This window comes from Sarcophilus harrisii, chromosome 5 (assembly GCF_902635505.1).
Source record: "Sarcophilus harrisii chromosome 5, mSarHar1.11, whole genome shotgun sequence".
NCBI classification, from domain to species: Eukaryota; Metazoa; Chordata; class Mammalia; order Dasyuromorphia; family Dasyuridae; genus Sarcophilus; species Sarcophilus harrisii.
Window position 1 is genome coordinate 209,208,321 of NC_045430.1, and position 19,478 is coordinate 209,227,798.

The 19,478-nt window shown below is 34.2% G+C and overlaps 1 protein-coding gene across 1 annotated transcript in view; it reads right to left on the bottom strand.

Annotated features, from left to right (window-relative positions):
* PTPRN2 (protein tyrosine phosphatase receptor type N2) overlaps positions 1 to 19,478 on the bottom strand; it is a 1,447,381-nt gene that overhangs the window by 717,494 nt on the left and 710,409 nt on the right. Inside the window, exon 11 of the mRNA XM_031937732.1 lies at positions 8,166 to 8,245. Coding sequence (XP_031793592.1) covers positions 8,166 to 8,245 — 80 coding nt within the window. The remainder of the gene's footprint in view (positions 1 to 8,165; positions 8,246 to 19,478) is intronic.

Here is a 19,478-nt window from a genome sequence, read left to right on the forward strand (position 1 = left end):
AACAAGTCACTTCCATCTTATTTTCACTCTTCTTATTTGTAACCTACCTGGGTGATACATAAGTTAAGGAATCCTTAATTTAGTTTTGTTTTATGTATTTTTGTTTGCTTTGATTTGGTTTAGTATGGTATGTATCCTGGAACCCTTTGGCAGTTTGGTAAAGTGCATGAACCACTTTCCAGAGGAATATTTTTAAATGTACAGAATTTAACATACTTGGGATTACAAAAGAAATCAATTATTACTGAGATAGTTCATGGACCCTGAGTTAAGAACCCCTCTTCTAAGAGCTCTACTAATACTAATTATATTCTCTACATCCTAGATTTCTGGCCCAATGTGTCTTTCCCCCCTAACTATAAGCAAGACTAGTTGTCTTAGAAGTATATGCAAGGGAATATATTAATTCTCAATCAAATTAGATTCTTGAATTTCATCTTCAAGATATAAAAACACCATAACTTGTGGCTGTGGCCAAAAGTGGACTACAAGCTTTTCAGTGGCAAGGGCCACATCTTGTCACCTACGGTAGATGCTACAGACATGTTATTAAATCAAGCAAAAATGGAACATCTCAACCAATCTCCCTGCATGACATATGTTCAGGCTTCACTGCCTCCCTCTGCAGAAAAGGTGGCAAGGGAGTTCACGTCATTTGAGGCAAACCGTAAGGTTGAATTTCTCCATATTTCAAAAGCCTGATATTTTAGATTTGTGGTTTTCTTTTTTTCCTATTTTTAAAAAAAAATCAATAAGAGGCTTGAGGAAAAGAAAAAGAAAGGACAGAGTATAGCACCTTAAATGGCATTTTCTTATCAGGAAGAACTTTCTGCTCATAACCACTCTGATGCTTTCAAAGACTGCTGACTTCTCAGTCTAGAGACTGTGTACATTCCTTTTGATAAAGTACAAAGCAGAGACTGGTTTGCTTTTCAAGCACTCCCCTTTCAAAACCTATAATCAATCAGATCAGTCCAATAAAGAACAAAATGTTCCATCCTTACCGAAGGAATAATCAGCATAGAATTCAGAGTCAAAAAATAATTGATTTTTTTTCTTTTAAAATTGCCCTTTTAGAATTCCTCTTCACTTGTCAGGCTCCCCCCAATTCACACAGTTGTAACAATAAATAACCATCCTCTTCACTGAGACCAGAATTTCATTCATGCAGGATTCTCTGTTCTATTATGCCAGCTATTTCACATCCATTCAAATTCTTTATAATCTGTCTTCCTTCCCCTTAAGCTTTTTTTGCATCTTCTCATGTGTTTCATCCCCCAATTTCTTTTTCAAATATCTGGACTGTCTAATAGATGTTTATATAAGCCTGGATGAATTTTTCACATCTTACTTATGTGGACAACATTGTGACTCAATAATTTTTTCCTATTTTTTTCTCCAAAAAATTGGCAATGCTTTAGGCCTCAGGATGATATTATTTGTATATCTACTTAGCAAAATGATACATTCTATTCAAGAGTATTGTAAAACTTTGAGAGATTCCAACAATTCATATCAGTCTTAAGTAAGATGCCCCTAAGGCTATATATAATGCCTATATGTGAAAAACCCTGCATGTCTTCAGATTTTAGGGACAAGTGAACAATTTTTATTGCTTCTTTAAAAAAAGCAAATGTCTCTATTATGTGAAGAGTTAATTTGTCTGGGAGGTATTCTAAGTGTTCTCAATCACATATTCAGTGATTTTCCAGCATCTTATAAAAATACTTTTGGGGGAGAGGGTAATGGGAAGAAGACAATTATTACAATTAAAAAGCTAAAATTTTCTTTCTCATATACTGTTAGCCCTTTCCACTTAAATGATCTAAGTTTTAAAGCAAGAATGAAAAGTTGAATTATCAAAGAGAGGAAGAGGCCTTGGGGAGGTATCCAGACAATGGTTCTCTGGACATAGTTAGAAATTATGAAGAGTACAGAAAAAATTTTAACACATCAAACTGAGGTTCTCCACTTAGCCACTAGTGATGATGCTGGAGAAGACCAAAATTAAGAATTTTAGAAATGGAAATCAGCTGACCTATCACCCATCTGAATAGAAGAAGAAAATAATGATTCCATTACTTGTGATGCAATGTAGCACATCTTGGTGAATGAGAGAAGAGTGGCAAGCCAGAGGAGAATAGCCTAGTGTAAAAAGCTCATACTGGAAAAGAACTGACTGGATTACACTAAGATCAGGAGATGGAGAAACAAAGGCATACAACTATGGGTTATATTACCTGCTATAGAGTTAGCAATTGTACCTGACAAATCACTAAATGCTAAGTTCTAAAAATGCAAGGCATGGAACTCAAATCCCAGATCCAGCCTGATTTTAGTAAAAGGGGACAGCAAGATCTGCAGGAATAAGACTGTTTCAAAGTTAGGAATGGGGGAACAACAGATGCCAGATCTTTGTTACAAAAAAGAAAATGGAGAAGGGAAGGTACCTTAGGCATAGTGCTTTGCTAAGTGTCTTATAATATATAAGTGTCTTGTCAATTTTCATAAGAACTTTAGGAGTTAGATGTTATTATTATCCCCATTTTACAAATGAGGAAACTAAAACAGATAGTGGTTAAGGGACTTTCTCAGGATCATATAGCTAGTATGTGCTTGAAACTGGATTTGAACTCTGGTCTTTGTGATTCTAGGTCTGGCACACTATCCAATGAACTATCTTGCTACCATTATAGGTATTCTAACATATTAAATTTGGAATATACACCACATACATATATGTACATGTAATATGTAATATGATATGGGGGGATTGCATATGCTCCTAAAACATGGCCAATTGTATTTACACAGAAAAGAAGAATGTTAGAGTTGATAATTTGCTATTTGTACCTTAAAATAACATTAAAATGAAAAGGAATTCCCAAATATAACAATTTCAGTTCTGTTCAATTTGACTATATGCCCTGACAGCAAAGATTAAAAGCTATCTCTGCCATTAATACTAAATGAATATGCAATACAGTAAATGCTTCTTTGTGCTATTAAGCAATATCTGTTTATTCTTTAATATTTTTAATACCTTATGCTCAAACTCAAGGTCATAAATTAGGCAGAATGCCCTGAAAAGAATTGTCTAGTAAAACGAAGAGATTCTGTTGCATAATAAAATACTGAATTTGTCGTTCAAGATACACACTCAATGATATTTGAGGAGAGTTTATATGGTATTAAACATATGGTTAGTCCTGGAAGTTTTGTGCCATTTTATATGAAATTAGCAAAAAAAAAATTGCACTTTTAATGCCATAGCTAGAATATGAGTCTTCCTTCATTACCAATAATAAAAGATATCCTCAGCATAGGGCCCATTAAGCCCCTTGGGGTGACCAACTGTAAACATTTCAGGAGGATTTAAGACAGCTTAAACATACGGGAAAAGCATAATCTCAGAAGTAATTTCTATATAAGGGTCTATTAATTTTTTTTAAATAACCCTGATAACATTTACAGACAATACCCCCACCTTCCATCTAAAGTATGTCTGTGCTTTTGATAACCAACAGTTAAGGTGCTCCTATCCTACCTCAAGCTTTACCTAGTCTTCTGAGACTGAAAATAACAATTCTTTCTAGCTTAATTTACTTCTTTACCAACAGAGTGATGAAGCTTGCCTCCCTTTGGGAAAGCCCACCATTTAATGAAAGACACATTGTTTTCTTTCATGTTGTCAAAAACTGTCCCCAAAGAGATTCTGTACTGGCCTAGGAAGATATTATTCTATCTTTATAGTTAGAAGATTAAATCCTTTAATTCAACAAGCATTTAGTAAAGGTCAACTGTGTGCAGAGCACTGTGGAGGATGCTGGGGGAAACAATGATTTTTTTAAAGCCCCCATCGTTTTTGGATGGTAGGATACACCGCATACACAAAAATGCAAATTTCAGGTGAAATATGTACAAAATAAAGATGTGGATCCATACTAAAGATGAAGGAAAACTTTGAAGAGGGAGAGATCAGCTGAGGGGATGATAAAAAGACTTCATTGAGAAGACTGTATCTGAAATGATCTTTGAAAGAAAAAGAAATAATGAAAGGTGACATTGAGGAAAGATTGTCCAATTCAAGCATAAGTAAGATCTGGGTGAATACTGAAAGGCTCAGTTAACATTTGTGGAGAGGATCAAATAATATCTATAAAGCACTTAGCACCATGCCTGACACATATTAAGAGCTCTATAAATGTTATTTTTATTGTTAGTCAAGATTGCCTGGGACACAGAGTAGATGATGGGGAGAAAGTTTTTAAGGAGGGGAATAATATGAAGGGACACTATGATTCAGCAGTAGCAATGCTAAATGTAAAGTTTGCAGATCAGGGTTCAAATCCCAGTTCTGCCCTTTAATTATCCTGGTAACCTTAAGTTTTTCTATTAGCCTCCCTAGCTCTCGATTTCCTCATGGCAAAATCATGGATAATAAGATTATAGGATAAGAGATAGGCAACTGACTTCCCAGGAAGAAAGATCTGTGTTCAAGTCTTGCCTCTGGGACTTATCACTTGCTCTATCAGTGCCCCAAGTGACTCTTAGCTGTAAGCTGTATCTGGACCAGCAGAGAGGGAGCTTTCTTACAGATTCCTTCTATCACTAAATTTGTGATCCTAAATTTACACTGGATAGAGTACCAGGACTGGATTCAAGAAACTGAGTTCAAATCCAGCCTCAGACAGAGGACATGTCCCTCAACCATTTTTGCCTCAATTTCTTCATTTGTAAAATGACCGGGAGAAGGAAATGATAAACCACTTCAGAATATCTGACAAGAAAAGCCCAAATAGGGTCAGGAAGAGTCAGAAATGACTGAACAATAACAAGATGATATTGGCATTTCTTTATAGAATAGAATAGAAGCAATAAAATTGAGGCAGAGGTATAGCGGTTCTTAGAAATGTTGACCTTCTGAACAAGGATGGTAGCAGCATAAATAGGCAGAAGAGAAAAAATGCAAGGGGTATTTGGGGAATAAAATTAGTAGGGAATAAAATTTTCTTGATTAATCACTAAATGAAGGTGAAGAAGAAATAGTAAAAAACAACTAGGTATTAGGGAAGGTGGTAGTGTCAAGCAAAAAAAATATATAGCTCAGAGTTTATCATAATTCTTTACTGTAGAGCAGTGGTTCTCAAACCTTTGTTCTCAGTATCTTCATGTTGTTAAAAAAAAACTACCGAGGATCTGTTCAAAGAGTTTTTATTCACATAGGTTATATTTATAGCTATTTACTATATTAGAAATAAAAAATAATTTTGAATTTATAGACCCTCTGAAAGGGTTTCAGAGACTACACTTTGGACTACACTTTGAGGACCACTGCTGTACAGCATAAGGATATTTAATGTAACCTATGTTAAAACAATACTAAAAAGTATCACATTGTTTTTTCAGAAGTTAATAAATTATATTTCTTAATTTTTTTAATTTAAGAAGTCCATGAATGCATTTTATATTTACTATTCTAACTTTGTCCATACCAAAACCAAACAAAAAACCAAAATCAAAACAAGTATACAAGTACATCAATGACCACTAATGGACTAAAAAAGTAGCTCATTAATGCTTAGAAAACTATTGATATGAAGTCTAATTAAACATGATACATATTTCATATCATTATGTCTTTGTCCTGGGGCTTTAAAATCTTTCCTTAAATGACTCTACAATGAAATAAAAGTCATTGATAATGAGTACAGAATCATAACAAGAGATACATTATTCCATTTTTATCTTTAAGTCAAAATGAGAGAAGAGATGGAAGGAAGGAAAAAGGAATAAGCATTTATATAGTGGCTACTATATATTTTGCTGGTGTAAATGCTTTAAAATATATGATTTTATTTGATTCTCATAACAATCTTGAAGAGTGGGTGCTGTTATCAGTTCCATTTTACAGTTGAGGCAAACAGAGATTAAGTACTTGCCCAGGTTCATTTAGCTAGTAAGTATCTGAGACTGTATCTGAGCTCAAATTGCCTTATTTTCAGACTAGGACTCGATTCAGTTGAATAACTTTAATTTGGGGAGACAAAATTCAAAGCTGAGGCAGGTAGGTTACACAGTGGACAGAGAGTCAGGAGTCAGGAAGACTTGTCTTCTCTGAGTTCAAATCTAGCTCTGCCACTTACTAGCTATGTGACCCTGGGCACAATTAATGCTATTTGCCTCAGTTTCCTCATCTGTAAAAATGGTCTGGAAAAGAAAATAGCAAACCACTCTAGTATCTTTGCCAAGAAAACTCCAAATGGGGTCACAAAGAATTAGACATGACTAAAAAGCAGCTGAGCAACAACAACAACAAAATTCTAAACTAAATTCCCATTACTCTGGTGAATTATCCCTTTGTGAGCAATTGTGAATGCATTTCTGAAATCAGCAGATTGCTAACTATTTTTGCTTCTTGTAAAAAACAGGAGCAACAACAGACAATTCATGGATGATGTCTGAAGTTGACGAATCTGTATGATAGAGGAAGAAAAAGGAAAGAATGAGGTCAGCAGTACTTACAAGTCACAAACACAAACAATCAGAGAAGTCCTTTCAGGAGCAAAGAGATTTTAGGAATTGTTTACTTCCTTCTTTTAAGCTGGGTTGCTTTAATATTACACACCAGATACCATGCCATATTAATTACATATAGCCTGATTAGCACATGACATAAAACCTTACCAGTGATGATTTTCTTAGCTGAGAGATTGATATCTGAAATACTAACCTGAATATTAGCTATAAAATTATTTGTCAGATACACACTCTGTGTGTGTGTGTGTGTGTGTGTGTGTGTGTGTGTGTGTGTGACAGAGGGACAAAGAAAGATGGAGATACAAAGAGAAAAACAGAAACAGAGAGAGAAAGAGACAAAGAGACAGAGAATGAAAGAGATAGACAGAGAACTCTATCTTGCTAAACTAAATTTCCTGAATTGTCATCCTCTGTCCAAAAAAAATCTCATGATCAGAGGATGGGAGTTCCTAAGAGTATAGAGGAGTATCACTAAAAGACTAAAAATTCAGTGGCCATCAAGATACTTTAGGTCAATGTTTTGGCCTTTTGTAAAAATTCATTACTATAGTAAGTTGTATTTTTTTAAACATAATTTGACAATCTGACCTCAAAATGTTACTTTGAAAATAAAGCAAGACCTTCATTAGCTTGGGACTAAGAAAACCAAATCCTAATTTAATACCACTGCTATGCAGAATAATAACTACATAAAAAACATACTAAGTTCATCTGACAGATTCTAAAACAACTTTATATGGTATCTAGAATTAAATGCTAGGATCAAATATAAGTATTATAACCATAATGATCCAAATCTTTGAATGGACCTTAGTCATCAAATGATTAGTTATTCACACAATATTCTACTTACTAAGGCAGAAAAGAGAAGCAGTATATTATTTTATAAAGATTTCTAACAATGAAGGTTGAAACAAAAAAGTGCATTTAATTAAAAATTAATCTGGAACCCAAATTAACCCCAACACACTATTCCCTAAGAATTCTACTAATAGTAATACTTCTGTATCTTCAATGAGGAGGCAAGTGACTATATAATTAAGGCAAACCCAAGTCACATCGGAGAGTAAATAAGACTCCACAATTAAGGGGACCATAACAATGGTCCCCTCTCTGTGGTCCATACAGTCAAACCATTTACTTATGGTTACTGACTGTCTTTATCTTAAGTCTTCCAGATCATAGAACACGCCTATATAATAGATGGATAAAAGAAAGCCGCTTTTCTTCCTGTCTTGTCCAGAACAAATGGCCTCAACATAAGTTCACATTCATTCTTTAACACCAGGGTTACCAAGGATGCCAAATCCTAGCTTTTAAAAAGCCTGTCGTTTTCTTCCTCAGACAGAACAGCTCTGTGGTCTTTTCTCTTCTATCTGAGACCATGTCCACATTTCTCTGTTTAATCCAGTCCCTCTGCAAACAATGAAGTCTCAGGCAGTTTTAATTGACTCAGGGATGTTACACTTCAATTTGCCCTCAGTGCCACTAACCCTTCAACTGTCTCCTTCATTAAATGTCAATCTGCCCAAGGAAAGTGTGCCTTTTCCATGGGGCCTGTTTTTATGACTCACCATCCTCTCTGCTGGTGCATGCGTTTGTATGTGCATCAAAAATGGCCTTACCTGCTGCCTTTGCAACATCTGCCGTTGTCATGTTTTGGAAACTGGAGCTCACTTTGAAGGTCACTGCTGGTCCCAGCACACTGGAAGAGATCATTTAAAAACAAAAAGTTCATCATTGAGTCCTCTAACATAATGCTCTTTTCCTATGAAAGCCAGATGAAAAACATTGACATATTAAGTGGAAAATATCCAAGGCCTCTGCTAGACCCCCAATCTGACCTCTCCTGGGTTTTGTATTTCATAGGCAGCATTATTCTTTGGTCCCCTCTTCATGTAATTCAATCAATATGTTTTCCTTTACAAAGCACATGCTTCAGTGCTCTTATCTTTGAAAAAAAATATTCAAATCAACCCCAGTAACCCAATGATAACAAGCAAATGTTCGTGCAAGATTGAGGGGAAAATTGTCACAGAAACAGATTTCAGTTTTTAAGTTCCCAAGGGATTATGATAAACAATTGGACTCAAAAAAAAACTACAAAAGACAATTTACCCAAAGTCATTAGGACTTCTACAAAACATGAAGAGGACAAACAGGCACAATGAATGCTGGTCAGGAAGAACCAAATAGGTATGAATTCCCTAAACATCATGTTGAATACTTACTTCTCTAGGTCATTTTATGGCAGGACCCCACAAGCTTCAGAAACAAATATAGTAGAATGTTATGTTACTCTAAATCAGAGACCACTAGGGATTCAGGACAAGACTTTAATGAAAAATAGACCAGGGCTAAAGGACCTAAACCTTCCTTTTAAAGAAGTTACTTAGTTTCCCTGGCTGAAAACATACAGATTTCTAGCTTTATGGATCAATCTGTAATGGAGAAATATGTATATAATCAAAGAACTGAGCAATACCATAGAGAAAACTTCTTACATGTCAATTGTGGCTGATTGATGAAGATGACTTACCATTACTATGTTTCTCATCATCAGTTCCCACCAACAGCATTATTTGCTGTCTTCATCTGCCATAAAGTTCTGTCAGCAATATAACTTCAGAAAAATAAAGGACAGTTCCCAAATAGAAAAAATTTGGATACCTCTACTTTAAAACATATGAGTTGTTATATTAGGTGAAACCCATAGCCAATCAAGTCTCAGATTTTGCTTCACACTATGGCTCCTAGGGACACAAGGGAAAAAGTTGTAGCTATTCCCCATGCCATCACTCTCAAAGATACAGAATCAGCCAATTCATCCACAAGCATTTATGACTTTATTTATGTGCACTAAGCACCATGGAAAGGCAAAAGGCTTACCCTCAAATACTTCATACTTTAAGTGGGGAGACATGTATATATATATTCATATAAGATAAATAAAGGCAAGAAATAAACATTACAGAAAGGTAATATTAGAGGAAAGGATTTAGGAGCTAGGTAGACTGCTAAAGGCCTAATAAAAAGGGTGATATAGTAGCTGAATCTTGAAGGAATCTGGGTATTATAAGAGGCAGAGATAAGGAAGAAAGCTTTCTGGGAATGGAGGACAGCCAGTGGAAAAAGACAATGGACACAGGAGAAGGAAGATCATCTATGAAGAATAACAAACAAATAAACCTAAGACTTCTGGAAATTTTCTTTTGTTGTTTTTGTTGATTTTTTTAAGAGTCCAATTGTTTATTATAATCCCTTAGGAACTTAAAAGCAGAAACCTGCTTCTGTGACAACTTCCCCCTTAAACTTGTGTGGACATATGCTTGTTATCATGGGGTTGCTGGGGTTGATTTGAATTTTTTTAAAAGATAAGAGCACTGAAGCACATGCTTTGTAAAGGAAAGCATATTGATTGAATTACATGAAGAGGGAATCAAGTTCTATGTTTTGTAGAATGGGTGGAAGGGAATAGAGTTCAAGAGAATTAAAATATAGGAAGGGGATCTACTTATTACAAGTAGCCATCTCTAGGGCAAGGGACAGGAAGGGAGGGAAGAAAAAAATTTAAAAACAAATGTACATGATATTTGAAGGGAATTTTACATGTGCAATCTGCAATCTCATGTGCAATCCTTTTTTTAAAATTATGTCATGCTATGGAAATGCTAGCTTTATTCCATGAACTGAAAATAAAATAAATTCAAAAATACATACATACATACATACATACATACACTCATCCATATAATACACATAAGGATGGTATGTTCAAACATATAATTTAGAAAAATCATTGTGGTAGCACTAGGTTGAAAGATTCAGAATTCAAATAGACTCTAAGTTACCCAGATCAGCCACCTCATTTTTATAAGAGGAGAAATAGAACCCCACAAGTGGGGAAGATCATTTTTGGAGAATGAAATTCATGATCACATCCTCTGAATTAAAATCCACCTCACTACACCAGACTGTTCCCCAGAAGAGGGAAAAAACTCCTTATGTCTCCTGATGGATTCCAGCACATAAAATCCCGCAAGACTGTTTTTAGTAAATTGCCTAATTTCAGGGACTGCCTTTAAAGGTCAATATTTTTGAAATGCCCCATTATCATGATCTACTATACCAGGAGCTTATTTCTGGAGACCTATTTGTTATAATTATTTTTCTCATAACTTTTGCTCTCTGACTTGTAAAATCAGTTTCCTAAAGGAAATGCAAAAAATCAAACACACACTTTGATTAATGTTAATTAAAAGGGCAACAATCATTCAAAATCCTATAACTTATTGGCAACTGACTTATATTTAAATATTCAATTCCATTTACTTCAATAAACATTTATCATGATCACATAATTACTTATGCATCAGGCACTATCCTAAATGCTGGGAATACAAAAAGAGGCAAAAAGCAATTTCTGCCCTCAAGGAGCTTTTAATCTAATGGGAAAGGCAGCATACAAACACATATATACAAAGCAAGTTTTATAAAGGATAAATAGGAAAATATGCTTTCTCTATTAAAATAACAAAATTTTAGAGAAAGAAAGAACTTTAGTAATTATTTACTCCTACTTCAATCCAAAATATCCTTTCCTATTGATGACATTCTGGACAAACCTGAAAACCTCAATTCAAAGATTGCCTTTTGATTGCCTATGGTTTAGAGGATAATGGAAATAAAGCTAGAAGAGACCTTTGAGGTCATATATTCCAACCTTCCTTTTGCACAAAAAGAAACTAAGGCCAGCATAGAAAGAGTAAGTGACTTGCCCAATCAGCACTCAAATAGAGAATAACTAAGGTGGTATCTAACCAAAGAACCTCTGACTCTAAAACTCTCTTTCCATTGATTTCATTTGATGTTTCTTTGAAGAGCACTCTGCCATTTGTATAGCTTCAATTATCAATCCTATTCCAAAAGTTTAATGACTCTGTCTCCAAACTCTTCTGATTTTCAACATCCTCCCAAATTTGGTCCCAAAATTCCTAGACTAAGTTATTATGAAACATTCATCAATATACACTTCATAATATACTCTCCATTGTGCCATGAATATATCACCTTTTCTACTTCAGTTAAATTTGTACATGTTAGTTAATAGCCAGTGTCGATAAGCACTTATTAAGTACTTAGTGTTTTAAAAACATTGTCCAAAATACTAGAAATGTAGAGAAAAGCAAATACCTTCTACTGTAATATTTTAACTTCTCTTTTCAAATTACTTAAGTCAGGGATGAAGCCAAGATGGCCCAGAAGACACATGTTTCTTTATAACCTTCTCCCATGACCCTCAGAATAATTAGCAAATCCAAACTCTGAATTAATTCTGGACTGGCAGAATCCACAAATTTTGGGAGTGCAACAAATTACCAGCAGAAGATAATTTCTAAGCTCTCCAGAAAGATCTGTTTCAATTGGGCATAGAGGGAGGTCAGTCAAGTGCAAACAGGCTGAGCACAGACGCCGAGCATAGTGTAGACCCAGGGTGGTGGGAGGCTCCACATCCCAGAAAATCTACAGGGAGGAATCTACAGCAGTGTTGGCTACTCTTCCCTGTATGCAATCCAGGAGATCAGCAGAGAAGTTATAAAATATCTAACACAAACACAAAAGGTAAATAGAGAACCCTGAAACATCAGAATTCCATGAGACTCGGCCATGCCCACCCAGCACCTGAAGTCAAGAAGAGATTTCAAATCCTGAGGAAACTAAAAGCAGATTGTCTCCAGATGAAGCCCCAAAAAGGGATAAAAATTGTTCCCCATCACACAAGGCTCTCTTAGAAGAAAATATAAAAAAATCTTACACAAGATCTGGAAGAAAAATGGGGAAAGGAAATGAGAACTTTGAAAGAGGATTTGGAAAAGAAAAAAACAGAAATTATCTGAAGAAAATTCATTACAAAATAGACTTAGTGAAAAGGAAGCATATAACTCTTTAAAAATAGAGTTGACAAAAGGGAAAAAGAAAACAGCCTTCTGAAAAACAGAATTTGTGAAATGGAAAAAGAAAATAACTCCTTAAAAAACAGAATTTGTGAAATGGAAAAAAAATCAAGAGAACAAAACAACTCATTCAAAAATTTAATTGGACAAATAAAAAAAGAAGTTTAAAAAGTAAATGAAGAGAATAATTCACTAAAAATCAGAACTGAACAAATGGAAATGAATGACTCAATGAGACATCAAGAATCAGTTAAGCAAAACCAAAAAATGAAAAAATAGAAGAAAACCACTGACTTGGAAAACAGATCCAGGAGAGATAATTTAAGGATTATTGGACTTCCTGAAAACCATGATGAAAAAAAAAGAACCTAGACATTATTTTTCAGGAAAACACCAAAAAGAACTGTCCTGATATCATAGAATCGGAAGGTAAAATATCCATTGAAAGAACTCACCAAAGGATTCTTTGGGGTTTCCTGAAAGAGATCCCAAAATTAAAACTCCAAGGAATATTGTGGCTAAATTTCAGAACTATCAGACCAAGGAAAGAATATTTCAGGCAGTCAGAAAAAAAAAAAAAAAAAAAAAAACAAATACCGAGGAACTATAATAAGGATTACCCAGGACATAACAGCTTCCACCTTAAACAACTGAAGGACCTAGAATCATATATTCCAAAAGGCAAAGGAACTTGGAATACAGCCAAGAATAAATTATACCACTAAACTGAGCATTTTCTTTTAGGGAAACAGGTGGACATTCAATGAAACAGGTAAATTCCATTTATTTCTGATGAAAAGACCAGAGCTAGACAAAAAAATTGATTTCCAAATATAGAACTCAAGAGAAGCATAAATGGTAATAAGAAAAGAACTCTTGAGAATTGTATCTCTGTTATGGGTATATATAGATAGTGCAGATATGATTTGATTTACTATTATAATTTTAAAAAGAAACTAGAGGTAGAAAGGAGATTATATTATAAGGGGAAAGTGGAAGTAAAATGAAGGAAATTACATCTCACAAAAATGCAAAGAAAACCTATTATATTTCAAGGAAAGAAGGGAAGGGGGTGAACATTGTGTGAATCTTAGTCTCATTAGATTTGGCTCAAAGAATATTAGACTTAAATGGTTGCATAGAGAAACTTATCTCACCTTATAGGAAAGTGGGGAGGGAAAAAGGAAAGGGGAGGGATAGGCTAATAAAAAGGAAAAGAGAAATAGTAAGGGAAAGGTATAAGAAAGGGAGAGGGGCTCTAAAGAAGGAGAGTTGCTTGAGGCAAGTGGTGTTCATAAGTAAAATACTGGGGAGGAAGGAGAGGGAAAAAGGAAAGTATAATTTGGGGTAAAGAAGGTGAGGGGGAAATAGAATTAGTAGTTTTAACTGTAAATGTGAATGGGGTAAACTCTCCCATAAAGCAGAAGTGGATAGCACACTGGATTAAAAGCTAGAACCCTACAATATGTTGTTTACAAGAGACACATTTAAAGCAGAGTGATACATATTGAGTAAAGATAAAAGCCTGAAGCAAAATCTATTATGCTTCAGGTAAAGTTAAAATAAAACAGGGGTAACCATCTTGAATTCAGATCAAACAAAAGCAAAAATTGATCCAAATAAAAGAGATAAGGAAGGAAACTATATCTTGCTAAAGGATATTATAGATAATGAAGCAATAGCAATACTAAACACATATGCACCAAATGGTATAGCATCTAACTTCCTAAAGGAGAAGTTTAGAGAGCTACTAGAAGAAATAGACAGCAAAACTATAATAGTGGAAGATCGCAACCTTGCTCTGTCAGAACTAGATAAATTGAAGCACAAAATAAATAAGAAAGAAGTTGAGGTAAATAGAATACTAGAAAAGTGAAGTATGATAGATCTTTGGAGAAAACTGAATGGAGACAGAAAGGAGTACACTTTCTTCTTGGCAGTTCATGGAATCTATACAAAAATTGACTATGTATTAGGATACAAAGATCTCAAAATCAAACGTAGAAAGGCAGAAATAGTAAATGAATTTTTTCACATCATGATGCAATAAAAATTATATTCAATAGAAAGCCAGAGGAAAATAAACTAAAAAGTAATTGGAACTAAATAATCTTGTCCTAAAGAATGAATGGGTGAAACAGCAATTCATAGACACAAGAGAATTACAATAATGAGACAACATATCAAAATTTGTGGGTATGCAGCCAAAGAGGTAATAAGGGGAAATTTTGAGCTTGCAACTAAAAAGGCTAGAAAAAGAACAAATTTAAAAACTCCAATCAAATACTAAAGTTGAAATTCTAAAAATAAAAGGAGAGATTAATAAAATTGAAAGTAAAAAAACCTATTGAATTAATAAATAAAATTAAGAGTTGGTTTTATGAAAAAAACCCTTCAAAACCTTGAGTTAATTTGATTTAAAAAAGGAAAGAGGAAAATCAAATTGTTAGTCTCAAAAAAGAAGAACTTTCCACCAATGAAGGGGAAATTAGAACAATAATGAGGAGTTACTTTGCCCAAGTTTATGTCAATAAATTTGATAACCTAAGTGAAATGGAGGAATATCTACAAAAATATAGATTGCCCAGATTAACAGAAGAGGAAACAAATTACTTAAACAGTCCCATTTTAGAAAAAGAAAAAGAACAAGCTATTAATCAACTCCCTAAGAAAAAATCTCCAGAGATGGATGGATTGACATATGAATTCTACTAAACATTTAAAGAACAATTAACTCCAATACTATTATAAACTACTTTTTAAAATATGGAAAGAAGGACTCCTATCAAATTCCTTTTATGACACAGACATGGTACTGAAGCCTAAACCAGGGAGGAGGAAAACAGAAAAAAATTATAAATCAATTTCCCTAATGAATAATGATGCAAAAATCTTAAATAAAATATTAGCAAAGAGATTACAGAAAGTCATTCTTTGGATAATATATCATGACCAAGTAGGATTTATACCAGGAATGCAGGGCTTGTTCAATATTAGGAAAACTATTATCATAATTGATTATATCAATAATCAAACTAACAAAGAACACATGATTATCTCAATAGATTTAGAAAAAGCACTTGATAAAATCCAACATTCATACCAATTAAAAACACTAGAGTATAGCAATAAATGGACTTTTCCTTAAAATGGTAACATCTATTTAAAACCATCAGCAAGCATCACATGTAATAGGAATAAACTGGAACCCCAATAATAACAGGGATGAAACAAGGTTGCTCACTATCACTGTTATTATTCAATGTTGTATTAGAAATGCTAGCTTTGGCAATAAGAAAAGAAAAAGAGATTAAAGGAATTAGAATACGTAATAAGAAAATCAAATTATCATTCTTTGAAGATGATATGATGGTATAGTTAGAGAATCCTAGAGAATCAATGAAAAAACTATTAGAAATAATCCAAAACTTTAGCTAAGTTGCAGGATACAAAATAAATCCACATAAATCATCAGCATTTTTATACATCACTAACAAAATCCAACAGCAAGAGATACAAAGAGTAATTCCATTTAAAATAACTGTTGATAGTATAAAATATTTGGGGAAATATCTGGGAATCTATTTTTCTTTTTTTTGTTGTTGTAGCTTTTTATGTACAAAACATATGCATGAGTAATTTTTCAACACTGACCCTTGCAAAAACTTCTGTTTCAACTTTTCCTCTCCTTCCCTCCACTCCCTCCCCTAGATGGCAGGTAGTCCATATATGTTAAATGTGTTAAATACAATATATGTATACATATCTATACAGTTATCTTGTTGCACAAGAAAGATTGGATTTACAAAAAAGGTAAAAATAACCTGAGAAGAAAAAACAAAAATGCAAACAAACAATAACAGAAAGAGTGAAAATGCTATGTTGTGGTCCATACTCATTTCCCAGTGTTCTTTCTCTGGTAGCTGGTTCTGTTCATTACAGATCAATTGGAACTGATTTAGATCCAATCATTGTTGAAGAGAGCCACACCCATCAGAATTGATCACCGTAGAGTCTTGTTGTTGCCATATATAACCATCTCCTGGTTCTGCTCATTTCACTTAGTATCAGTTTATGTAGGTCTTACCAAGGCTCTCCGAAATCATCCTGTTGTTTGTTTCTTACAGAACAATAATATTCCACAGCATTCAAACCATAATTTATTCAGTCATTCTTCAATTGATGGGCAGCCACTCAATTTCCAGCTTCTTGCCATTACAAAGATGGCTGCCACGAACATTTTTACACATGTGGGTCCCTTTCCCTCCTTTAAGATCTCTTTGGGATAATAATACCAGTAGAAACACTGCTGGGTCAAAGGGTATGCATAGTTTGATAACTTTTTGAGCATGGTTCCAAACTGCTCTCCAGAATGGCTGGATCCGTTCACAGGTCCACCAAGTGGTGGACCAGCGTCCCAGTTTTCCCTCATCCCTTCCAACATTGGTCATTATTGTTTCCTGTCATCTTGGCCAATCTGACATAGTAGTATCTCAGAGTTGTCTTAATTTACATTTCTCTGATCCATAGTAATTTGGAGCACCTTTTCATGTGACTACAAATAGTTTCAATTTAGTCATCTGAAAATTATATGTTCCTTTCCTTTGAACGTTTATTAATTGGAGAATGGCTTGAACTATTATAAATTTAAGTCAATTCTCTCTAAGTATTTTAGAAATGAGACCTTTATCAGATCCTTTGGATGTAAAAATGTTTTCCCAGTTTATTACTTCTCTTCTAATCTTATCTGCATTAGTTTTGTTTGTACAAAACCTTTTTTAACTTAATGTCATCAAAATTATCTATTTTGTGATCAATAATGATCTCTAATTCTTCTTTGATCACAAATTCCTTCCTCCTTGACAAATCTGAGAGGTAAACTACCCTCTTCTAATTTGTCTATAATATCATTCTTTAAGTTTAGATCATGAACCCATTTCATTTACCAGTTCCATTGAAAGTCCATCTTCTTCCCTGAAAGAAAATGCTCAGTTTAGTAGGGTAATTTATTCTTAGCTCCATTCCAACTTCCTTCACCTTTCAAAATATCAGATTCCAGGCCCTTCAATTCTTTAAAGTGGAAGCTTTGAATTGTTTCTTTCTGCTGCTTATAATATTTTTTCCCTTGGTCTGACAGTTCTGAAATTCGTGCCACAATATTCCTTGGGGTTTTAATTTTGGGATCTCTTTCAGGAGGTATTTGGTGAATTTTTTCAATGTTCAGTTTGCCTTCTGATTCTATGCTATTTGGGCAGTTCTCTTTGATGATTTCCTGAAAAATAGTGTCTAGGCTCTTTTTTTCATAATGTATTTCAGGGAGCCAATAATCCTTAGACTGCCTCTCTTAGAACAATTTTCCAGGTCTGTTGTTTTGCCAATTAGGAATTTTACATTTTTTTCTATTTTTAATTTTTAAAAATTTTTCTTGACTGATTCTTGATGTCTTATTGAGTCATTTCCATTTGTTCCATTCTGAATTTTAGTGAATTATTTTCTTCATTTACTTTTTTAAAAGTTCTTTTTGTATTTGTCTAATTGAATTTTTAAATGAATTGTTTTGTTCTATGGAATTTTTTTCCATTTCACAAATTTTGTTTTTAAGGAGTTATTTTCTTTTTATGTTTCACAAATTCTGTTTTTAAGAAGTTATTTTCTTTTTCCGTTTCACAAACTCTGTTTTTCTGGGAGTTGCTTTCTTTTTCCGTTTTATCAAATCTATCTTTTAATGAGTTACATGTCTTTTCCAAACCCTCTTACAAAATTTTCATTTCCTTTTCCCATTTTTCTTCAAGCTCTCTTTTAAGATCCTTTTTTAATTTCTTCTAGAAGAGCCTTATGTGATGAGGATCAGGTTATATATCACCTTTTGGGGCTTCATCTGGAGACAATCTGCCTTTAGTCTCCTTAGGGTTTGAAATCTGTTCTTCTCTTTCACTATAAAAGCTATCATCAGAGTTCTCTTTACCTTTTTACTCATTAAAAAAAAAAAAAGTTAAGGTCTACTTTTTGGGCAGGGAAGATAAAAAAGCTTCCTCTACAAGCAGCAGCTTCCTCTATAAGCAGCCATGGTTGCGCTGGATATGTGCTGACTCACTCCTGGTGCAGGGTGGGCATGGCCAGGTCCTGTGAGATTTTGACATTTTGGGACTTCACTATTGACCTTTTGTCTTTTTGCTGGATGTTTTATAACTTCTCTGCTGATCTACTGCTTGCAGCCAGAGCAGAGTGGCCAACATTACTGTAGATTCCTTTAGATTCCTCCTTGGATATTCTCTGCCACATGGAGTTGGCACCTCCATGCAAAGTCTGCACTGCCTCGGGACTTGTGCTGTCTCCAAATAAAATTTTATTTAAAATTTTTTCATTAATATTAACTAGTGATATCAGTATAAAAGTCACTTTCTCTGCCTTATCCCTCCCTTATTCAAATTAGGATAATTTTTGTCTAATAATGGATGTTTTATAGCTTTCTTCCTCAATCACTGATAATAATTTGTTATAATATAAGTATTAATTACTCTTTAAATCATGACATTAAAATTTAATGGATCTGAGGTTCCCCAACATTTTTATATCTTGTTCAGTTTTATTCTCTGAAAATAAGTTGCTAAAGATGTTTTTTTTTCTGTTCAATTAACTTGTATATTGTGGATGCCAACTCAAGGCATCCACTACTTTTGTGAATACTCTTGTTAATGCTGACTCTGCATTCACTACTGCCAGTGTTTCCTAATTCCCAGGCCCTCAGAGAAATCTCCAATCACCATCTTTAGCAGTGCTTAAACCAATTTTACCAAACTTACTTCTGTATGAGGTCTTCAGAGATCTCTGCCTATCATTTCATAAGAACAATGGTTTATACATGATAGAGTGCTTGAGAACAGCCATGAGCCATGTGCAAGCTCAAGGTCTTTTATTCACATGTTCACATCCTGCCTAGCTGACCTCCTGCTGACTCCCAGTGAATACCATGTCAAAGAGAGC